The sequence below is a fragment of the Exophiala aquamarina genome, assembly GCF_000709125.1.
Source record: "Exophiala aquamarina CBS 119918 chromosome Unknown aczIA-supercont1.4, whole genome shotgun sequence".
Lineage (NCBI taxonomy): Eukaryota > Fungi > Ascomycota > Eurotiomycetes > Chaetothyriales > Herpotrichiellaceae > Exophiala > Exophiala aquamarina.
The window spans coordinates 2,672,227-2,693,935 of NW_013550584.1; the positions used below are offsets into that span (position 1 = coordinate 2,672,227).

Sequence of the window (21,709 nt, forward strand, 5' to 3'; positions counted from 1 at the left end):
ACGTAGGTGTTGCCATTCGAGCTTTGGGCCCATCAACAAACGTGGTTCTTCGATACGGTCCCAGTGCACCAACTACTCAGGCTACTGGCGGACCGAATCTAGTAGGTGTCAACAGAAGAAACACCATCTAACCAAAGAATTACAAGTGCAAAGCTCCAACAGACTGTTTTTCTCTTCTACCCTCCCATACTAGTCAAAAGCAATCGATTGGCGCATGAACGGTGTTCAAAAGCAGCAGGTCGCATTAACTAACTAACGAATTAGTCACTATTTGCTAAGACGCCCTATACTCCAAGAACGCAATTTTCGCGAATCATACTGAGCTAGTGGTCCACGTGTTTGTACATCCTTGAACGTCTCATCAGACCTCACTCTCGCAACAGCCTGAGTATTAAAAGGGCCCGAGGAGCTCTCCCGGCCATGGAATCCAATCGTTACACACGTACTGTTGCGCTGTGCTCCCTCATTCGTTTCGGTGAGCTAATAGCGTTTCCGGACAGCAGACTTTACATAGGCCAAGGTTGAACAATTGATACTTGACTCTCAATATATCTCGATAGGTTCAAATCACAATGCTCATCGGATTTATCATAGCCACATTGCTGGCCAGCCTTGCAGCTTCTTCACCGGCTCCACGAGCTACCACCATTGCCGTAAACACCACGGTCGTTAATGGCAAGAGCTTTGTATATGAAGCTCTCGCAGGATATGGTTTCACTCCCAGCAACGCACGGGACAAATTCGGAGACACTGCAGGCGGTATTGGAAGCAGTGCCGCGATTGATCTCAAATCCTGGAAGCTAAACAGCAAGACCGGTGTATACACTGGCATCCTCTGGGGCCTTCCTGATCGCGGATGGAACACCGAAGGAACACTGAACTTCCAGCCTCGTGTTCACAAGTTCGCAATCACATTCGCTCCCAACGATACGGCAACATCTTCCAAACCCAGCCCACCTAATCTAAAGCTGCAATATCTCGATACTGTTGCGTTTACAGATCCAATGGGCAACCCTATGACTGGTTTAGACCCTGATGCCCACGGTCCTTATCTCACCTTCCCGGGCTTTCCTGAACTCCCCTCAGCGACCTATCAAGGCGATGGATTCGGCGGAGCTGGATCAGGTGGCCGTCGCGTATGTCTAGATTCAGAAGGCCTCGTCCTTGCAGCAGATGGTTCATTCTGGGTCTCAGATGAGTATGGTGCCTACGTCTACCGCTTCGATCCCTCTGGTCGCATGCTTTCTGCCATTCGACCTCCTGCAGCGGTCATTCCTCAACGCAACAACACCAACTCGTTCTCCGCTGCCAGCGCTCCTCGCTATGATCCAGACCTCAAGATTACTCCGACCGCAAATCCTACTGGCCGAGCCAACAACCAAGGGCTTGAAGGTCTGACCGCCTCCCCCGACGGTAAAACTCTCTACGCCCTTCTACAATCTGCCTTGGACCAGGACGGCGGCCTTAACGCTTCCACTCGGCGCTATGCTCGCTTGCTGGAGTACGATGTCACTGACGTCTTCAAGCCCATCTACAAGGCCGAGTATATCGTGCCACTTCCTCAGATCACCAATAACACACGCGTTGCGGCACAGTCAGAGATCCACTATCTCAGCGCGACACAATTCCTTGTCCTCGCACGAGACTCGGGCCACGGCCACGGTCAAGACGACTCCAACTCCGCGTACCGCCATATCGATATCTTCGACATCTCCAAGGCAACCAATATCAAGGGACCAAAATACGACTCCACCGACAGCTCCGCGGCGCCCAAGGGTGTCCTTGACCCGGCCATCACGCCTGCCGCATACTACTCCTGGCTCGACTTCAACGTCAACTCGCAACTCAACCGCTTCGGTCTGCACAACGGCGGTGCACAGGACTCTGGGCTCTTGAATGAGAAGTGGGAGAGCTTGGCGCTTGTACCCGTCAATCCCAAGTCTGGGTGGATGGGCTGGAGCACGAACCCGGCTAGCGATGACGGGCAGTTCTTCCTCTTTAGCCTCAGCGATAACGACTTCATCTCGCAGAACGGTTTCATGAATGGTGGGAAGCTGCCGTACGCGGATGAAAGTGGCTTTAGTCTAGACAATCAGGCTCTCGTCTTCAAAGTCTCCATTCCTGTTTAATGAGCCCTTGAGCAGGATCTCTATCATAGACCTCAGACAACAATAATAACCTAGACCGTTCGCTGGCACAATCAGCATATTCCAAGCGCCATCACTGATTGACTACCCTAATCACGGGATCAAATAGCTTCTCTAATGCTTCTCTACGTATGGTAGCCGGTCAGTAGTGTTATAGACATAACATTCTCGAAACATGAGAACCATATCGTCCAAGGCGAGCAGCCCATCTACCGGCGACATGGAAGATTGATATTGTTCTCTGAAGGACAGTCCTCGCAAACTGGGAAGTTTCTGGTCGCTAGCCATTCTTGGCGGTGACATGACACCAAATGTGGTATGCAACACACCTTCTAATAAAGATTCAGACCTTCTATTGGGAATGCTATTCTATTAACGATGTTTTTCGTTCCAGCACCAAGACCGTATACAATGGAGATAATGGTCTGGTCACTAGGTTCACAGGCTTCAGGGTTTCTGTCACATAAGAAGCGGACCCCTTCTATCCCTCCAAAGCTCTTCCCCATCCATATGTTGAATCCCTCGACATAGACAAGGAAGGAGGATTTCTGGTGTCATTGATCAACTCGAAAGGACAAACCTGGTTTGATTTCAATGAAGAACCTGGCCCGTCCAAATATATGTGGCTGCTAGTGGCGCTGCTCGTATCAATACTGTATAATACAAACGCTGGCTATCCGTGTACGAGGCATTATTGAGACCGACGGCGCGACAAATCGTCTACCCTCAGCACCGGAAGATCTTAGTGTTGCTCTCCACCACTAGGAATTTAGAGAATGTACGATCGCGAGTTGGCAATGATAAACTCGAAAAGACCAAGGTCCATGCGGGTGGAGACTCGCTAGCACCCGTCCGCTCCTGTCCGCTCCTATACATAAGCAGGTACAGCAATTCCGGGAATTTGTACCTTGAAATCTGGTCTTGGCCCAATTCTGGCACTGAGGCGGAACATGTGTCTCGGTGTCAACATGATTCGCGTCCAGTGAAATCCGACATCACATCAGGCAGCTTCGAACTCTTCCGACTTGGAGTCCCACTGATGCATTGCGCCTTCTTCGTCTTTTCTACACCAATCAAGTCTCACCGTCAAGATCTATCTTACCTAGCCATCACCGATGGATACGCAAAAACACAGGCCGTCCGAAAATGCGGACGGGCGAGGCGTTGATTTCTAACAGAAAACGGCCTGGAGCGGCGAACCCTACAGCTTGGTTTCATTTATCGTGGTACGACATATACTGTACGCGGCTCGACCATGAAATTCTTGCAAGCATGGTGGGGTCGGTACCCGTACTCTCAAGTACTGTATCTGAGTGGCCAAACGATTGTACATGGGTCTGGATATCACTTAGCCCCTAATGATTCGGCAGTGGCGGGCTTCATTGCAGCTACGGAGTTGGGTATAAAACTGGCCTTATGACCCGTCAAAGGGAGTCGGTTTAACTCTTGAGACAAAGCAGAAATATACAAACCAAACTAATCGCCGACCAAGAGCTCCCAGATTGACAATACGAAAGAGAATATATCCAGCTCCCGAAGATCAGTCATGGCACCAGCATTCTCTACTTACACCAAGACTTTTCACACTGACGTATACCCCGGCATCCACGCCTCTCGGCCTGAACTGTCACAGAAAGGGAAGCGAGTGGTGATCACTGGAGCAGCCGTCGGGATCGGAGCAGCGACCGCAGAAGCCTTCGCGATAGCGGGGGCTTCTGAAGTAGTAATTCTGGGTCGCACTCAGGCGACTCTAGACGCAACCAAGAACGCGATCGAAGCAAAACACAAAGGTTCGAAGGTGACGGCCGTGGTTGTCGACATTTCGAGCCTTACCAGCACGGCAGATGCCTTCGACAACATCTCGAAGGATGGCCCTATTGACGTCTTCATCAACAATGCTGCATACCTTGCCAACCTTGGGCCCATAGCGGCTGCTGACGTCGAGGACTGGTGGAAGTCGATAGAAGTCAACGTCAAAGGTGCCTTGCACGTACTCCAATCCGTGCTGAAAAACATATCAAAGCATGGAGTGATCATAAATGTCAGCTCGGGAGTAACACATGCGCATTATATCCCCGACTTCTCATCCTATGCGGTCGGCAAGGCCGGGGCAGCCAGACTGTTCGAATATGTCCAGAACGAAAACCCTGACCTGAGAGTTTTCAACCTCCATCCCGGGGTCATCTTATCCACAGGTCTTGCGAGCAAAGGGGTTGAACAAAGCGGTGCCGCCATTGAGCATTCGGATACACGTAAGTTGAATTCCTTGTTGGCCGCGCTAGGTTGGACCCTGTACTGATTTCCTTCGACTGTAGTCGAGCTCCCAGGTAATTTAATGGTTTGGCTATCCTCTCCTGAAGCAGTTTTCTTGAAAGGTCGATTCTTGTGGGCAAACTGGGATGTCGAGGAACTCAAACAAAGGAGTAAGGAGTTCCAGGAAAACCCACTACTACTCACTCTAGGATTGACCGGCTGGCCACAATGATTTGAACGTAGATAAAGCATCTAGTAGACTGGTTGTGCTGCCCCTTTGAGCTTGCTTTAATTACTTAGACGTTTAGGAAATAGGAGTACCCCGACTCTGAGAGCGAACGAGAGCATACAACATTGGATCAAATCAATATAAGGGAAACCGAAATGAATTGGTTTTCAGCACAGACGTCAGATCTACTACGAACTTCAGGAGCATGATGAATTTGCGTAGAGACATGATCCATTTATTTCGTGCTGAATGTGTCTCTTTGACAACTCGTACCACAAAGTCCTCTCAAGGCTGTATCAAAGCATCAGCGGGCCCAGTGTGGACATGATCCTTCTTCAACCTATGCTCCCACTTCTTATTCTCGTCACCATGGGCGGCGTGCTCTTTCGCACGGCTGGACAGTTCCTTGCTGGACGGGTCCGGGCTCCGGACCGAGCTCAGATGTCCGCTCAAGATCTGTCTGAGAACATCGACAATGGCATCTCCGACTTCCTTGGTGGTGGCCTTGCCTCCGAGGTCACCTGTGCGAATCTCCAATCCGCCGATGTCCTTCCCGTCTAGGACCTTCTCCACGGCTTGCTCGATGGCGAGCGCTTCCTCGCCCATGTTGAAGCTGTATCTCAACATCATTGCAGCGGAGAGGATCTGTGCGACAGGATTGACGATTCCTTTGCCTGAGATGTCCGGCGCCGAGCCGTGCGTGGGCTCGTAGATGCCGTTGCACTTACTCCCGTCTGGGATGCCGCACAGTGAAGCACTTGGAAGAACTCCTAGTGTGCCGACCACCCCTCCCGCTTGGTCGGACAGCATATCACCAAAGGTGTTATCTGTGTGGACGACCCCGTTGAACATTCGAGGGTTCTTGCACATAAGCATCGACAGTGAATCTGCCAACTGGTGCTTGAGTTCAATGTGGGGGAACTCCTTCGCGAAGACTTCCGAAGTGACTTTCCTCCAAAGACGGCCACTCGCTAACACATTCGCCTTGTCGCTGGACCACACCGTGGCCGGGCCTTCTGGACATTTCCCCGTGCCGAGACCGTCCTTGCCCATCTTCTCAGCGAGCGCAGCCGCGACGCGAGAAGCTCTCGAGATCTCCTCGCGGCCGTAAGCCCACGAGTCGCTCGCGTAGTCGGCTTGCTCCACCTTCTCCCCAAAGTAAGCACCGCCGCAATTTTCTCGCAGAATGATGAAGTTCGTCCCTTCGGCGACTGACTGCTTTAAGGGTGACAGTGGAATCAAAGACTTTGAATAGAACGTGCATGGTCGAATATTCGCAAATGCATCTAGATGTCGTCGCAGTCGAAGCAAACCCGATTCTGGGTTCGGGTATGCCGTACCCCTTTCCCCAACTCACTCAGCTCGAAGATCAGGAAGGAAGAAAGAATCAAGATTTCCCAATGACTCACCATTCTGGACCGCCCACACTGCCAAAGAGCACCGCATCGCTCTCTTCCTTCGCAATCTTCAACACCTCATCTGTGATAGGCGTGCCATGCTTGTCGATACTGCAACCGCCAGCAATCTGGTGGTTGTACTCGAACTTGACCTTGCCCTGCGAACGCTCCTGAACGACCTCCAATACCCGAAGTGCCTCAGCCATCACTTCTGGCCCGACATGATCGCCCGGCAAGACCAGGACGCGAAATGTCTGCGCGGCCCCCGCTGTGCCAGTCGCGCCGCTCGTATCGATCATTGAAGCCGCCATTGTAAGCGACGCACTAATTTTATTCTCCTCACGACGACCCCGTTGGGATTTATGTCAAGTTTTGCAACAGAGCTTGGTCCAGTGGTGATTGTCAACGTAGGAGTTAGGCGCGACTGCACTCTGTTCGCAATCTCGCGGCAACGTTGGATCCACTGAATGATACCACTGGAGTAGCCACTACCGATGTTCCTGTGAGCGTGGCGTGAGTTCGATCTGTCCTCAACCCCATGCAAGGATCGCTTTATATCAGCAGGAAGAATGTTCTTCAACGAAAAGCACGAGTAGAACAACTTAAGAACAGAGAAGGTGGCGAAGGAAGGAATTGTAAAAGAACCCCTCCCCTCCCCCCTTGGATCCTATGATCGTCTTGATATCGTTAGTATTATGTGTGTCGTTGACTCCTGCTTCTCCTCACGGTCGGATATGCCCCGAGCCCAGCCCGAAGGCAGCGTTTCCCACCAAAAGACTCCAAAAATTCTGGGTTTCACATCTCCGATCACGGACCGTCATTTCGCCCTGTAAACCAATCTACCTTAACGAGTAAGTACGGGATGAAATAGCAAGATTAAGTTTTGCGCGGGAGAGACTTGTATTCAGAAGCACCACCAAATACAAAATCTCTGACCCCCACACCACAACGTTTGCCGGAACGCGGGATGCGGAGTAGGGACTTGGGCTGGATATTTTGTACGAGAGAGCAAATGGTTGACGCTTCTTTGGTCAGCCCCGTGCGATGACGGAGATGCCGGGGACCAGATGCTGGACGATGAACCATGATGGAGCAGAGCTGCCTTGTTCGTATCAGTCAAGCAGAGGTGTCTAAGGACGGTGGCTTATCGGCGATATCGGCAAGATCAGCGATGATGACGGGGCAAACTTCGAGGGGATAGAGTGGACATGTCGAAGACTTACGTTGGTTTATAGTGATGACAGTCTACTACAGTGATTGGGTCCGTCGTCAATATGACGACTCATCGGGACCAAAAGCCCATCGTATCATGCAAAAAGTCATGCCCGGATTTCCCGATTTTGGTATCAATCATTCATCTCGTTACATTATGTAGGTAGGACACTATGTAGGTAGGTAGGGTTACTCTCTCTGCTGCCTCACATCACCACACAGTCACGATCCTGTCTGTTTGGACGGGAGGGTCCCGATGGGCCAACCCCTTGGGCAACGTTCAATCCGTGCGGTCTCTGAGGCGCATTGTAGTACTGCGCTTGTTCGTTGTATGCACTCATTCTACGTCCAGGTTGCCGCCTTCCCATTGCCACGTTCGGGCCTGGTGGGTGGCTATCAAGAGCCGAAGAGCCAGAGTTATTGCTAATGGTACCAGTCAGCTGCAAATTCGAGTTCATGGGGCTGGGATCTGACGATGGATGAAGTGGACTGCCCAATGGCGGGATATATGGTCGTCCTTTGGCCGCTTCTTCATAAGCCGGTGGCGCATCATCCGCGTCAGCATCAGACGGTCGATTTACAGCAGGATTGGGGTTCCTTGAAGTACGTGGTGGGATCGACGGGCGCACTTCTGCCTGTGGACGACTTGGAAGAGGGATGGGAATATTTCCTCCAGATCTTCGATTGTTGTTGCTGCTGCTAGTGTTCGTGGTCGCACTGCCACTAGTTTGATTTGCACCACTCCTTCGTCGATTTCGTTCAGCTCGCTGTCTTTGTTCCTCCTCTTCCTGGAGCTGTAAAGCCATGGCAAAATCGGCGTCATGTTGTTCTTGTTGCTCTTGAGGGGATAGTGGAGCATTAGCATTGGAAGGAGTGTTGACTGATAAAAGTAGCGAAGAACGACGTGCCGGATGAGTATTGGACTCATCTGCAGATCCATTGTGGCTGACGGGCATGAAATCTCCCGAGAAGAATTCACTATGCTTTCCATTGATGTCGACCAAGCTCTCCCATATGATTTCATCTCTATCAGCGTAGCCAGCGTCCGTGATCAGTGTGAACAGCTGTCCATTCTCAGGGTGCTTGTATATCGTGCTGAAATGGTCATTGCGAAACATGATGGCGAATGAGCCTGATGGAATGGAATCTTGAACGGCTTCAAGGCCTGTAGGTGAGAGTTGTGTAGGATATGTCTTGAAGAAATTCTTGATCGACGTAATGTCTTGCAACAGATTCTGCTCCTCCGGGGACAGTGAGAAGTTGGACAACTTGTATTCTAATTCTTCTTCACCAAACTGCAAAGCTTGGGCATCCTCGTATGTTTGAGCAGATCTTGCAAATGCTTTTGCAGCATCGGAGCCTGGCTCTGGCAACCAACCATGAATTAATGGCACAGTAAAGGCGCCATATAGTTTCATATCGGTGGTGGCCTCAAATGTGCCCGATTTGTATTGGGCCCTCTGCTGTTGGGGAATATTCAGCATGGAGCCATCATCATCCATGAGATTGGGTGCAGGGATGGTTGGAGGCACAAAACGTGGATTGGCATTCATGCCTGTGCGTAGTCGTAGCAAAAAGGCATTGAGTTCATCAACATCGGGCAACATATCTCCAACGCTCTCAAGCCCCCTTGAAAGTAACTCGTCCATCAGTGTTTCGATAATGAGGCCCAAAGTGACTTGCTCTCTAGACCGAAGTGCTTCATCCAGAGCTGGTTGAGACTCGTCCCCAGCTCCCAGAATTAGTGCATTGACCAGAGCTAGTAGAGGGCATGGACCGTTTCTGTTCTGGGTCAACATCGAAGATGCTCGAAGTCTCCGAGAACTATGATCAAACCAGTTGAAATGCTTGACTTGATAGGTTTCATTCCTTTGTTCAAGGAGTTTCGCGATTTCTTGCTCTGAAGGGGCGGTCGTCTTCAAGGCTGGCCGTGGGGGTTTGGGTGGAGGCGGTCCCTCAGGTGGTTCAAAAAATTCAGTCTCTGTGCGCTGGACAGGTCGAACAGGGAGAGGAGGTCCGACATCGTTGTCATCGTCAAGTAGAGAAGGTTCAGGTCGAGTAACCGGTCCAGTCTCGACCGCATTGGGAAGCGTGGAAAGTTCATCTTGTAATGATACGACGCCTGTCTGCTGTCCTCGGTCTAGAAGGTCACGGTTGTAAGCGGACACCTGCTTCTGGGATGGTGGAAAAGGAATTGGGGAGGGAGTTGCGGCAATGGGTGGCGCCGAATTGGTCCAAGGGTTCTCTGAGGAGCTTGTCTTCTGTGGTTCCAAAGGGATTAATGGAGCCTGTTTACTGAACGGCGAAAGGGGGGCTGCATCAGGTGGTGGTGGCGGTGGAGGAGAACCTGATGGCATCGGTGGGAGTGAGTGTGGCTGATTTGCCCATGCTTCAGTCTCGGGCTGACCATGTTGGAAGGTATTGTAGGATGTTTCGGGGCCGGTCCTACTTCCCATATGTGGTGCTGGCGAACCATATGGGACTGGAGGGCTTTTGGGACTATCTCTGACTGGCGCTTTACCCTTGGATGTTGGATTCCCATCCTGGGACAAATCTGGCACTACAGTACCCTCGGAAGGGCGCCTGAAGGGGTTGTTGGAGGCAAAGCCTACTGGTGAAGTCAGATCAGATCTGGAATGTTGCGGCGATACTGCCACCGGCTTCCTCTTGATGCCAGGTGACTTCGCAGGCGCCTCGACCGATATCCAAGGGTCGTCTTGAGTGACCTCCACGTTGGGGAGGGTGGGTTTCTTGGGACTTCGTCTAGGACTCTTGCTAGTGGTCTTCTTCCCCGGTCTATCATCATCTGAGTCGTCCCAGAAATCCTTGGATCTCTGGCTATCGAGAGAGGATCTAGGAGTGTCTTCCCCAGACTGGCCAGCTCGAAGAATGTTCGGGATATTAGCGAGAGACGGAGTTGGAGGACCGTTTTCTGGAGTACGCGAACCAGCCTTGAGAAAATCAGGCAGGGGGCGATCAGACCTTAAATCCCTGTGAGGAGCATCAGACCACGGGTTGTCTGCCGTGTCAAAAGGAGCATTATTATTCTGAAATTGAGGAGACCTCCGGGCAGGATGAGGGACGGGAGGGATGGCGGCTGCATCGGGGATGAGGTTGTCCTCGTGGCTGGGATTGTAGTTTGCATAGACAGGCTGCTCGGGAGGGCTGTTGGAATACGGGAGAGAGGACTTTCGGGTAACCATAGTTATGGCTGTTGAACTTCAATGGTTCTCGGGAGGAGAAGTTGGAATTGCTGGCTGCCTGTGGTTTTACATGATAAGTGGGAATGGTAGGAGTGATAACATGGACGGAAGCAGAGGGGCGGACAGGCGTTTGTAAGAGGAATGACCGCGTAAGCGAAGACAAAGGGCCGATGAGGCGGATTGAACCTTCAAAGCTGTTGTTGACTACCTAGGTGCCTGAGGTCGAATGATCCGCCTGGCTATTTCGACTTTGACTTACGACGACTACGAGTACGACTGTCGACTTCCGTTATGAGCGTGATTGCCCTCCAGCGCAGCCTGTGAGGCCGCCCTTAGCGCCCAACTGCTACTAGCCAGATATGACGTTAGTGTGGCGGTGCCAACCCGCCTCAGCCACATCAGCCATTCAGCCCCTCGTCTTCGGCGGTGATACCGATTCCTCATATACAGTACTCCGCAAACCACATTGACTTTTATATCGTTGCCTATTCTTCTCCCGGGCCACCAAGCTCACATCACCACCTGCGTAAGGATCCGCATCCGCATCCGTATGGCTGCATCTCTCTCCCTGAGAAGGAAATGGCTTGGTAAGGTTGATCAAAGATGTTTTTCCCCCCCGGCCGCCGACCCCCAGAAGCTGTGATAGTGCGACTTGCATCTCCAGCAGGTATTTATCCCTGGGAGGGATCACTGTGTTTGAATAGTTGCGTTCCTCTTCTTCATTCAGCCCAGTCTTTTCGGATGTTTTCAAGTACGAGCTGCCTGGCCAACACAAAGGACAGAGCTAACAACCCCCGGTCTCTGTTATGCTATCGAAATCTTGCTTTCCTACCCTTCCTCACCTGCGTGATCGGCCCTGGAGCTGGCGTCATATCTCAGCCTTGTAGTCCAGGGTGCAGCGGATGTTAAATCCGCAATCGGCGATTCTCAAAGGTCGAGGACCAATACTGCCATAACTCTTCTCTTTGCCGCCTTTTCTTTCAGTAGCTTTTTCCAGGTTCGGATTGCAGCTATTCTCCTTGGCTGTGTGGCATTGGTCAGCATAGGAATGGGCCTCTTCCTCATGGACACCACATCTAGTTTCCATCTGTCATTGCCACTGCCCTGGACCGCGCCATGCCATTCAGTATAACGGATGTCTTTACCTTACATCCTCAACGTCCACATGCCATGTAGCAGTAGTCGCTGGTCTCCACCACTGACATCATGCGATAAAAGTTTTACTTGCAGAACTGGTCTTGATATAAGAGTGGAGGGAACCACTACATAACCCCAAAACTACACCGTATTTCTATCCCAGTATCTGACCCGATCAACCCAAAGCTTCCATTCAGCTACACTATGGACGAGAGCTTCGAGGGCCGTGTGATTGTCGTTGCCAACCGCCTACCAATCACTGTCAAACCACAGCCAGATGGTAACTTCGACTATAGCATGTCCTCGGGGGGACTGGTGTCTGGTTTGAGGAGTCTGGCCAAGGCAGTAGATTTCAAATGGTTTGGTTGGCCTGGTATCGATGTACACCGGAACGACAAGGACGCCGTTCGCCGTGACCTCCAACATGGCTTCGATGCGGTGCCCGTCTTTCTCGATAGTCAGCTTGCTGAGAGGCACTACAATGGATTTTCGAGTAAGTGGCTCCATTAAATCGAGAGATGTAGACCCTATTTTCCTGTGCAATATCAACAGCTGGACTTCAAATAGATTCCGTTCTATGGCCGCTGCTGCACCGCATGCCGGACAAAGTGATCTCCGAAGAAAGCTGGTCTTCAGCCTACCAGGAGGTGAACGAGGTATTCGCCGATAATATCCTTCCCTACGTCGAAGACGACGACATCATCTGGGTCCACGACTACCACCTCTTACTCCTTCCTGGCATTCTGCGACAGCGGATGACGAAGAAGAAGAATCTTCGCATTGGTTTCTTCCTGCACACGCCATTTCCCAGCGAGGATTTTTTCTCTATATTACCATTCCGCGAGGCGATATGCCAGAGTCTCCTTAGTTGTGACGTGGTAGGTTTCCACACGAACGGCTATGCAAGAGACTTTGTCGAAAGTGCTTGCACGGTTCTGGAGTAAGCCCAATTTCGATCCACCTTCCTCCCTGTTACTCACCTATGCCGTCAGAGGCGTCAGCGTCTCACCGAACGACCTGCACTACGAAGACAGAAAAGTCATTGTCCACGGCTTTCCCATAGGGATCGAGCCCAACGAATTTAAGGTCAGATTATCAGCCGAAGAAACTCAAACCGAACTGGCAAAGTTAGAAAGCTCCTTTGAAGGACAGAAAATCATTGTAGGCGTCGACCGACTGGACTACATCAAGGGTATCCCTCAGAAATTGAAAGCTTTTGATCGATTTCTCACCAAGAATCCCGACTGGCTGGGCAAGGTGACGTTGATCCAGTTAGCCATTCCAACCCGTTCAGACGTGGGGACTTACCAGAAACTGAGAGAGGAAGTTGAGCGTCTGGTCGGACATATCAATGGCAAGCACGGTCAGTCCAATCCCGAAAATTGACTCCTCCCCTCCACATCTCTCAAAATCCAAATAGAAACACTGACAGGCACGAAAGGATCCTTCTCGCACACCCCGATCCACTATCTTTACCGATCCGTCCAGCCCGAGCACCTGTGCGCCCTGTACGCTGCATCCGATGTATGCATCATATCATCCGTCCAAGACGGCCTGAATATGGTAAGCTACGAGTACTCAGCATGCCAGGCCAAGAAAAAGGGCGTGCTGGTCATGTCACAGTATGCTGGCGCGGCAAAGACGCTCCCAGCCTGCGTCGGCGTGAATCCGTGGGATACGCCTCGCTTCGCAGAAATCATACGGGAATCCTTGACCATGCCGCAAGAGGAGCGTGATAGTCGACACCGTGCTAATGGGAAGGTCGTCGATGGATGGACCAGGTCAGTAAGAGCGCGCGGATGCTGGCTTTCCTCACCACCCCTTGAAAACGAGCTGACAATCCTCCTCACAGTGTTAAATGGGGCATATCGTTCCTCAACACCGTGGTTCGAATGCAGCTTCCGAAGGCCAATGATAATAGGAACGATAAAGACGCGACTTTAAATCAAGACATTGAGTCGAAGAACCATCCCATCTAGAGGGTGGGGGAGAGAAAATCGATGAACACGATGCTCGATTTGCAGTGCCAGACAACTGGTCTAAAAGTTGATTGACATGACTCGATTCTACTAGTTTTCATGGCGACAGGAAGGCTGGAACACAGTTAGTGCTGGCTACTCTTGAAATCGAATGCTTTTCTCTTTCTGTCCATAGCATGTCCTTCATAAATGAGTTGTGTGTGGAAGAAGAGAAGTAGGAGGAGACCGATCCTATTCATCCAAACGCTGTGCTATGGTGAGAGGACATGATCCGTCAAACTGAAATCCCAGCCACATAGCAAGGCACCGGGGTTCCCAAATATGATCGTACAGAAATATAAAATCTATATCTTTTAGCCCTCCTTTTCCTAGGTGTGCCCCGTACAATAGTCAGCCAAGTATGGGGGTTCCCCTGTCATTGTCCTGTATATTCTTCCACCCAAAAGTCCAAGCACCGATCATACACGTAGATATAGCTCCTGCCACAGAATCTTTTTGTACACTCTTCGAAAATTGATACAATGAATAAGACGACGTCTTGATCATCATCAAGATGTCGCTCATGCTCGAGATAGAGGTAGAAGCGGACAAAGAATCCTCTTACTTTCCTTCGTCAGTTGATCCTTTCACCTCGAGGCACCTTGCAAAGTCATCGCCTCTCCTCACGTCTGGGCTCCACCCCGCCTTGACTTAAAGCTCTATAGTGCACTGGCGTTCCAGGATGAAGAATGTGGGATTGTGATTGTGATTGTGATTGTGATTGTGACTGACGTTGCGGCTGTGGTGCGTGGAGGCGATGATGCATCTGATGCTGATGCTGGGGTGGTGGAGGCTGGGGTTGTTGCCCTTGCACTTGGGGCTGATTCGGAGGAGCAGCTTGTGGATGTTGGTGTGACATATTCAGTGTGTGTCCGACGCCGCCAGGCCCAGAATAAGGATTATGGTGAAGCTGTTGAGGAGGTGTGAAAGTCCTCTGTATTTCACGTTGGGCGAATGGCATGTGAGCCTGGTTTGCGGCTCCTCCGAATTGGTTCTGACGAGCTATTGTGCTCGAAGCATGGGCGTCTATACCGAAGATGTCTCGCCTCAGCTGCTGCTGAGAATGAGGATGAGGAGGGGCAGGCTGTTGCTGTTGCTGTTGTTGCTGCTGCTGCTGCTGCTGCTGCTGTTGTTGTTGCTGTTGTTGTTGTTGTTGTTGTTGTTGTTGTTGTTGTTGTTGTTGCTGCTGCTGCTGATGATGTTGAATCTCACGCTCGCGATCTCTTTCCCGTTCTCGCTGTTGAGCTAAATCTACTTCTCGCTGACGTTGAAGCGCTTCACGTTGCAATTCTTGTTGTTTTTGAGCCATGTGTTGTTGTATTGTCAGACGGGGCTGATAATCATGACCTGAAGGGGCGCGTTGGTGATGACTTGAGACCGGAGTTGAGCTTGCAGACTGTGAGAGAGTTGTTGGTTGATGACCAAGAGTACTGGGCTGACTTGCATTTTGGCCTTGATTATAGCCAATGGATGACACCCGCGAGTGATGAGAACTTCCGGATAGGCTTCGATACGGCTGGTTGGTTTGTGCTGGTTGTTGAGGTGGAGGCGGTGGAGATGGAGCATGAGGCAATTGACCGACACCACCTAGTAATGACCGTCGATGATCCATTGGGCTACGATCTAAGCCTCTGGAAGGTTCGGTACGGAGCGAATGAATTGGAGGAACACTGTTAGACTGTGTAGAAGGTGGAACCACAGAATAATGACTCGAAACGGGCGAGTGATGCGAGTTCCGCTGTTCACTTAGACCACTCTGGGGTCTAGGATCAAAACGGTCCATCCACGCCTCATGGCTAGGTGGCGCGGTCTGGAGAGCATTGAAGGCATTCTGATAATCTGCCAGGGAATGACCAGCTCCACCCCCAACAGTACTGCCACTGGAGCCATAAGATGTTCTGATTGACCGACCAAGCACAGGGTCCTCCGGTTGTGCTTGACGGCTCTGATGTTGCAGGACACCGTGTGTAGCTACTTCTGGTGCTGACGGAGGCGAAATCAGGCTTGATCTTTTCGGCCCTTCGAGTGAAGGGCGCTTGGGTGGTGGCTCGGGGGGGTCATCATTGAGCAGACCAAAAACATTTGACCGTTTGGTTGGTGGCTTTGGTGGTTCTGCGGGAGCAAGGTTGGAGGCCGGAGGCGGGGTTGGTTGAACAGGCATCTCATTCCTCGAAGACTGGGCGTTTGATGATACCGATGGAATTAACACTTGCGACGGGTTCGGCACTAAATTGTAGTGTGTATTTCGTGGCTGGGTTTCAAGTCTCCGGAGTGAAGACAAATCTTGAGCCTGCTCTAAGAGAGCATGACTGGGAACGCTTGAGCTACTATTGCGACTATGCGTATGCCGAAAAATACTTGCAGGTTGCTGACCATAATTCTCAGCTTGTGAGTGGACAGGGTGCACGTTCTGCACAGGAGGAGCTTGAGGTCTTTGCTGAGCTTGGGTGACAGAATCTCGTGGCTGGTTGAGGAGGTTTTGTGCAATATTTGACAATGGAGTCTGATTAGGTAGATCAGATCGGTTGAGCTCCGGAAGACGCTGCGAATGTTGATGAGGCGACCGATCCTGTGGAGGCATGCGCAAGGGTTGACGATTTGGTGGAAATCCAAGGTGATCATCCTGAAAGACTCCAGGTCTTGGACCATGTAAGGGCTTGGGCCCATATAATGAGGTCCGGTCCAATTTCTGAGCCTCCTCCACCTTTGGTTGGGCTTGCAGCTGTAAGGGGAGCTGGTCACGAAGGACATCTCGAGAAACTGCCTGAGTTTTGGCAACGACATCACCCGACGCATTTCTCTCCACTATGTTTCGTGGAAATTCGTCTATAACATTCTGCTTGACCACGGGGCCTGATGATTCAGCTTCAACCGGGGTTTGTTCAACTTGAACAGGTAGATGACGTGGAAGCGCCATGGAAGGTGTTGCTTCATATCTGCGCTTTGGTGGTGCGATTGGACTCGGAGGTTGTCCAAGCTTCTTGCCTGCTGCACGCGCTTGGTCACCGAGTTGAGCCAATCTGTCAAACTCCTCCTTGCCATCATTGACTTGTCGGACATAGTAATTTTTGATCTAAGGAAGATTAGCCGAAGATTCCGGAATTAGCGATCGACACAATTCCTTACCATCGTCATGCTCTTGGTCTTCATGAATTCAGCAATTGCAGCAAAGTCCCGACCGAAATAGGCTAATAGTTGGGGAAATTTGCTTTGCTCTGGCACTGACCAGTAGCTAGTAACTTGAGACATTACAGGATTGTGAGGGACAACCGGTTCAGCTGGAAGGTCGGGAAGAGGGTACTGTGGTAGACTGGCGTCTAATGGTCGAGGAGCTTGTGGCACGGCTGGTGGTTCGGTCCTGATTGTAACATTCTCTGCGCGCAGAAGGGTGCGACCTCGCTCTGCCTTGGTTCCATTAACTGTCTTACCAGGTGGAGTCTCAGCTGCATTTAATAGTGCTTGCTGGTCCGCTTGAATTTGAGCCTTTGTTCTTCTTGTTTTTGTCGCTATACCTGCTTTGCGGCCTCGAGTGGCTTTCGGAGTTGGCTCCGCACTACCATCTTTCGGTGCGGCATTCAGTTTCCTCGATTGAGGCACTGGTGTAGAAGGGTCATTCTCGCTGACAGGATCTCCAAAGGTTGGTGCCGCAGCTCGTCTTGGTCTTCCACTCTCCGTGACGGAAATAGGGCCAGGTTCCCCGTCATCACCAGACACCAGCTCAGACATTAACGCAGTTGATCGAGGTTTAGTTGCGGCCCTACCACGCCTTCTCTTTGGCTGCGATCGTCTCCAAATATCTTTGTAATGGGCCTTGTTCTTGGTCAGATAATAGTGGGCGATGCAATCTTGATAAGTGCGCCCTGGTAGAGATTCGGCAATCTTGCCCCACTTCTTTGGGGTTTGACAATAAGCCGTGATGAAGAGAGACTGTTCTTCATCTGTAAAGTCATCTACCGGTGGTAGAAAGGAGTATATATCGACGATCAATTCGTGCGCGATCAAGCGATTGGTATCTTGGAAATGGCATGATTCAATCTCCATCGGCTTCAGCATTGCGGGGATGACTGCTTCAGTATCATAGTTCGGCACAGAGCTAGATGCTGCTTCCCGCTCTCGTCTTTCTTCTTCTTCTTTAGCTGACTGCTGTGACATCAAGATAGCCGCTTGTAAATCTGCTTCGGTAGTATTGCGTGCTCCTCTCGTACGTTCATGGGTCAACGAAGGTGTGACAGAGGGTGCAGCGGATGGAGCAGGAGAAGCCGGTGCTGGGCTTGCCTGCAACTCGCGCCGTTCATGTTCTATGTGGGCAATTTCATACCTCCACAAAGGGAATTTCCACTTGAATTCGGCATGGTTGTCTTCCATCTCTGAGCACCAGTCCCAAGCATTGCGCTCGAACTCTTGCTGAAGTAGCATGTTGACAGCTTCGTGTTCAACCTCATTGTCAGATTCGTCGAATATTACTCGGTCAGAACAAATGCCATTGAGGTAGGGTAGATCCTCGATTGGTGGGGTTGGGATAGGGTTAATGGGTGCTTGCTTTAATGGCCGTCCCTTTGGATAAAGGTCTTCCACTTCAGACTTGGTGCTGGCATCATTTGAAGTTCGGGTGGGCGATGGTAGACTGGTAGAAATGGCTAACGTGACAGCAAGATCTTGCTTTGAATCTTCTACCGGCGCGACAGCAGGTTGTGGTATGCTATCTTGCAAAAGCATCTCCAGGAATTGTAATTTGATCAAAAGAGCCACAATCGCACCGTCCTGTAGCACTGGTGGAGGCTTCCGACCTTCCAGTAGATTTACCTCTTGTTTAAATCTTTCCTCTGACTCGGCAAAATATTCCTCATCAAAAGGGTCATCCTCGCCTTCGTCATCGTCCTCGCTGGTGGCCGGCATTGACATTTCTAAATCATCAGGCGTTTGGACATCTTCAATGGGTTGCCTAGGGATAAGTGTGATCTTTGCATCTGGAATTCTTGGACTACCAGCAGTTAGTGCCTTTGGACCTGAAGGTGCCGTCGGAATGGAGGTGGCAGCACTTGCTAAAGGCCGACCCTTGTCTGTAAGCCCGTGGAAGGCCGACCCTTGTCTGGGACCTGTAGGTATGAACAATGCCCTTTCCCGGGGTTCCGGTTGATATGGCTTATTCAGTTGATTCATAATGGAGGGCTTCGGTTTATAGTCAGGTGAAACCCATATCTTCGAACCGGTCCCCGGCATGGGTCGAGGACCATCCCTATGTGCTACCTCCCTATCAAGTCTTGGTCCAGTTGGAATCGTTGGGGGCTTTGTGTCCACGACAGGTGGTTTCGAGTGCTCCCGTGGGGTGGTGGGAGATGGGGTACTGCCTACAGGCTCCACCGAGGATATTCTTTGCTTGAAAGTTGATGCTGTAGTCCCCAATCTGGGCCCAGAAGGTACATTTGGTGGCATTGCTCGATCAACGGTTGGAGGCTGGGTGGCGCGTGGTTCAGTTGGAGGCTCCTCTTTCTTCGTATTCGTCTCCGCCGATGCAGTACTTGTTGCCGGCGCGATGCCCGTTCGAACGGGCCTTGAGTGCGGTTCACTGCGAGGCCAAGCATCGTTGGCTTGAGATGCTTTGGGGCCTTGCGGTGCATTAGGTGTAGAGGGTGTCCGAACAGCTTTTGGTCCACTCGGGGGTTGGAAGGTTGTTGAAGTCCCGGAGATCGGCTCTATCTTTGGAGGAGGAGGAGGTTTTGAGGCGGGAGGCTTCTCGAATGCCGCAGTAGTGGCCGGAGCAACTGAAGGTGGAGGTCCATAGTCAAGGCCAACAGCAGAAGCTGGTTGTTGAGCAACTTGAGATGGATCACGTCGCAGCGGATCTGCTCTTGAGACCCCAAAATAGTCTGATTGATCGGCATCCCTACGCGGATCACGGGTTGAGCTTGTTGGAGTAGCAACAATAGATGACTTTCTACCGGACTCGTGGTCAGGCTTTCCCGGTCGGTCACTCGGGGTGGCTGATGGTGCCGTCACCGGCCCAAGCGCATGTCCACCTGTGCTTCTGGCTGGGGAGTGGTCTCTCTGCCGGCCATCTTGGGCTCGGATATCGCGCTCTCTACTACTGCGATCATACTCTCTGCGCTCGTAGCGATCTGGTCGATCCGGATCCGATGGGAGTTGCCGACCACGATCAAAATCACGATCACGCCAACTCTCCCGAGAGCGACTGCGATTGTGGAAAAGATCTCTGTCCCGTTCACCAACAAAGGAATTCCGACCTCTGGATCGGTCCCAATCACCTCTGCCACGTCCTCTATTCAAGGCGCCTCGTGAAGCAGGTGCGTAGTAAGAGGACGCATTGTCGGGTTGGCGACTATAGGTCGATGGAATGCTCTCCCTTGAATCTCTTCGGGCTCGTATAGGAGAGGCAGAGCGATCACGCGAAGCTACATATGGCCGGGTGTCTCTCGCTGCTGCACCGCTTCTGTCTGCAGTGCCAAAGTCACGGTCTCGTCGTTGCCAGTCTGGTCTATCATCATCTCTGGCGCGGTATGACTGTGGAGCAGGGCGTGTCTCCCTGTCGCGATCGCGATCACGGTCACGGTCCCATGTATCACCAGAGCGTGGGAAGCCGCCTCGACCTCGAGTCGCTGCGGAAAATAGAAAGCCAGAGCCTCGAAAATCCGCCTTGGGCCCACGTGGAGGAGCTCGATCGGATGATGGGCCAGGGTCGGCAGCTCCTCTATAAGACGAACCTAACGAGCTGTAAGTGCCTGAGGGTCTGCGATCGAACCGAGGAGGTGGAGAGCGTTCTCGATTGTTGGAGTTGGGGTACCGCGAGGACATGGATTATGTCAGCCGCCCCGACGGAGAAACAGGGGGAGCGAGCACTGGGTTGAGTTGTGGTTGTCGCACGAAGGACATCACGTGCTGGAGATGACTCAGCTCCGTTTCAGCCACGCGCTTGGCGCTTGGAGCTTGCTACAAGCCTGTGGTGCACTTGGAGGTGTCCGTCAAAGGCGAAGGCGAAGCGGAAAAGACTGGTTTGCACCAGATCACAATTTGCCTGGATCGTTCAGCGCAAAAGGAATGTAATCAGTCGCAAGGCAGTTGGTAGCCCTGCGATCCTGCAGCTGGGTTCCCCGCCCTTTGCTGCAGTATGATCAGAAGTCTCAAAGTTGAGCAGCCCTGGTATTGCGCTGAGCGACACAGGGTCTTATTGCCGAGTTCGGGATTCTTGCTACAGGGTAAATCAGACTCTAGATTGATTCGTTGCTATTGATGCAGTGGTCTTCCTTCACCGCGTTGTTGTTGAGTTGATGCAACAGGCACCTTGAACGGAACAAACTCCAGATGCGCCGCTTTGGATTTGGAAGGGCTGAAGTTGCCGACGTGTAGACGACGTGGTGCTTCGGTCGACACCTCAATGGTGAAAAGGGTTGAACTGGGCTAATCGACAGCGCGTCGGACGGAATTTGATCCAAGGCCTCGGGATTCCGAAGGGAGACGCGCGGGCGGCAGTGTGTTGTGTGTTTGTTGTGTTTTACACACTGTTGTGAGTGGATAATGTAATGGCGGAATGGGTATCGTGAAGAAAGGATGGAAAAGGCCAGGAGAGAAGAGACGAAAGAGATGGGGCTGACACAGACGAGAACGAGGCAACCACAACGCGCTTGAGATTTAGCCGCCGATCCGCTGGGATGCTAGTGCTGCGAGTAGATAGTACGAGTAGTGCTTCGTCACGACTATGAGCTTGTCACCTGCAGCATGCAACCTCCCTCTAGACCACAGCAGCGGACAGTGATTCATTCGCGATGTCAGGCAGCGCTTATTACGAAATGAATAGCCATTATCGGTGGGGCTTTTTGGTGACTGTCGGATCTTGACCCTGATGTAAAGACGTTGCCGTTACGGGTTGCTGGGTCCTGGTGTGCCTTGGCAGGGAAAAAGCCCACCAACTTCCAGGCCTCTCCATCCCACTAGGCTACCAAATTACCACTTTACCTCGCATTTATTTCTACCTGGAGGTGCTTATCTTCTCCGATAGGCCCACGCTGACCCCCCAGGGAGCTTGGGATTTTTGCTCAAACTCTGTGGGAAAGCTAATGCGGAAGCCTTCCCATGCCCAAATCACGCCTCCTCGGCCCCT

At 51.6% G+C, this 21,709-nt stretch overlaps 6 protein-coding genes across 6 annotated transcripts; 3 read left to right on the top strand and 3 right to left on the bottom strand.

Moving 5' to 3' along the window:
• Positions 1 to 572: 572 nt before the first annotated feature.
• A1O9_06064 (uncharacterized protein) lies at positions 573 to 2,129 on the top strand (the record flags this gene model as incomplete). Its single annotated transcript, XM_013405276.1, has 1 exon — positions 573 to 2,129. The coding sequence occupies one exon, from the start codon at positions 573 to 575 to the stop codon at positions 2,127 to 2,129; it is 1,557 nt and encodes a 518-aa protein (XP_013260730.1).
• Positions 2,130 to 3,693: 1,564 nt separating this feature from the next.
• A1O9_06065 (uncharacterized protein) lies at positions 3,694 to 4,632 on the top strand (the record flags this gene model as incomplete). Its single annotated transcript, XM_013405277.1, has 2 exons — positions 3,694 to 4,399; positions 4,463 to 4,632. 2 exons carry the CDS (start codon positions 3,694 to 3,696, stop codon positions 4,630 to 4,632), a joined length of 876 nt encoding a protein of 291 aa, XP_013260731.1.
• Positions 4,633 to 4,914: 282 nt separating this feature from the next.
• On the bottom strand, positions 4,915 to 6,337 carry A1O9_06066 (3-isopropylmalate dehydrogenase; the record flags this gene model as incomplete). Its single annotated transcript, XM_013405278.1, has 2 exons — positions 4,915 to 5,971; positions 6,039 to 6,337. The coding sequence occupies 2 exons, from the start codon at positions 6,335 to 6,337 to the stop codon at positions 4,915 to 4,917; spliced, it is 1,356 nt and encodes a 451-aa protein (XP_013260732.1).
• A 1,107-nt stretch (positions 6,338 to 7,444) lies between these two features.
• A1O9_06067 (uncharacterized protein) lies at positions 7,445 to 10,441 on the bottom strand (the record flags this gene model as incomplete). The annotated part of the gene is made up of 2 exons (XM_013405279.1): positions 7,445 to 9,931; positions 9,965 to 10,441. The coding sequence occupies 2 exons, from the start codon at positions 10,439 to 10,441 to the stop codon at positions 7,445 to 7,447; spliced, it is 2,964 nt and encodes a 987-aa protein (XP_013260733.1).
• Positions 10,442 to 11,782: 1,341 nt separating this feature from the next.
• On the top strand, positions 11,783 to 13,557 carry A1O9_06068 (uncharacterized protein; the record flags this gene model as incomplete). Its single annotated transcript, XM_013405280.1, has 5 exons — positions 11,783 to 12,071; positions 12,146 to 12,518; positions 12,571 to 12,941; positions 13,020 to 13,359; positions 13,431 to 13,557. The coding sequence occupies 5 exons, from the start codon at positions 11,783 to 11,785 to the stop codon at positions 13,555 to 13,557; spliced, it is 1,500 nt and encodes a 499-aa protein (XP_013260734.1).
• Positions 13,558 to 14,206: 649 nt separating this feature from the next.
• Positions 14,207 to 20,406, bottom strand: A1O9_06069 (uncharacterized protein; the record flags this gene model as incomplete). Its single annotated transcript, XM_013405281.1, has 2 exons — positions 14,207 to 16,669; positions 16,723 to 20,406. 2 exons carry the CDS (start codon positions 20,404 to 20,406, stop codon positions 14,207 to 14,209), a joined length of 6,147 nt encoding a protein of 2,048 aa, XP_013260735.1.
• Positions 20,407 to 21,709: the final 1,303 nt, after the last annotated feature.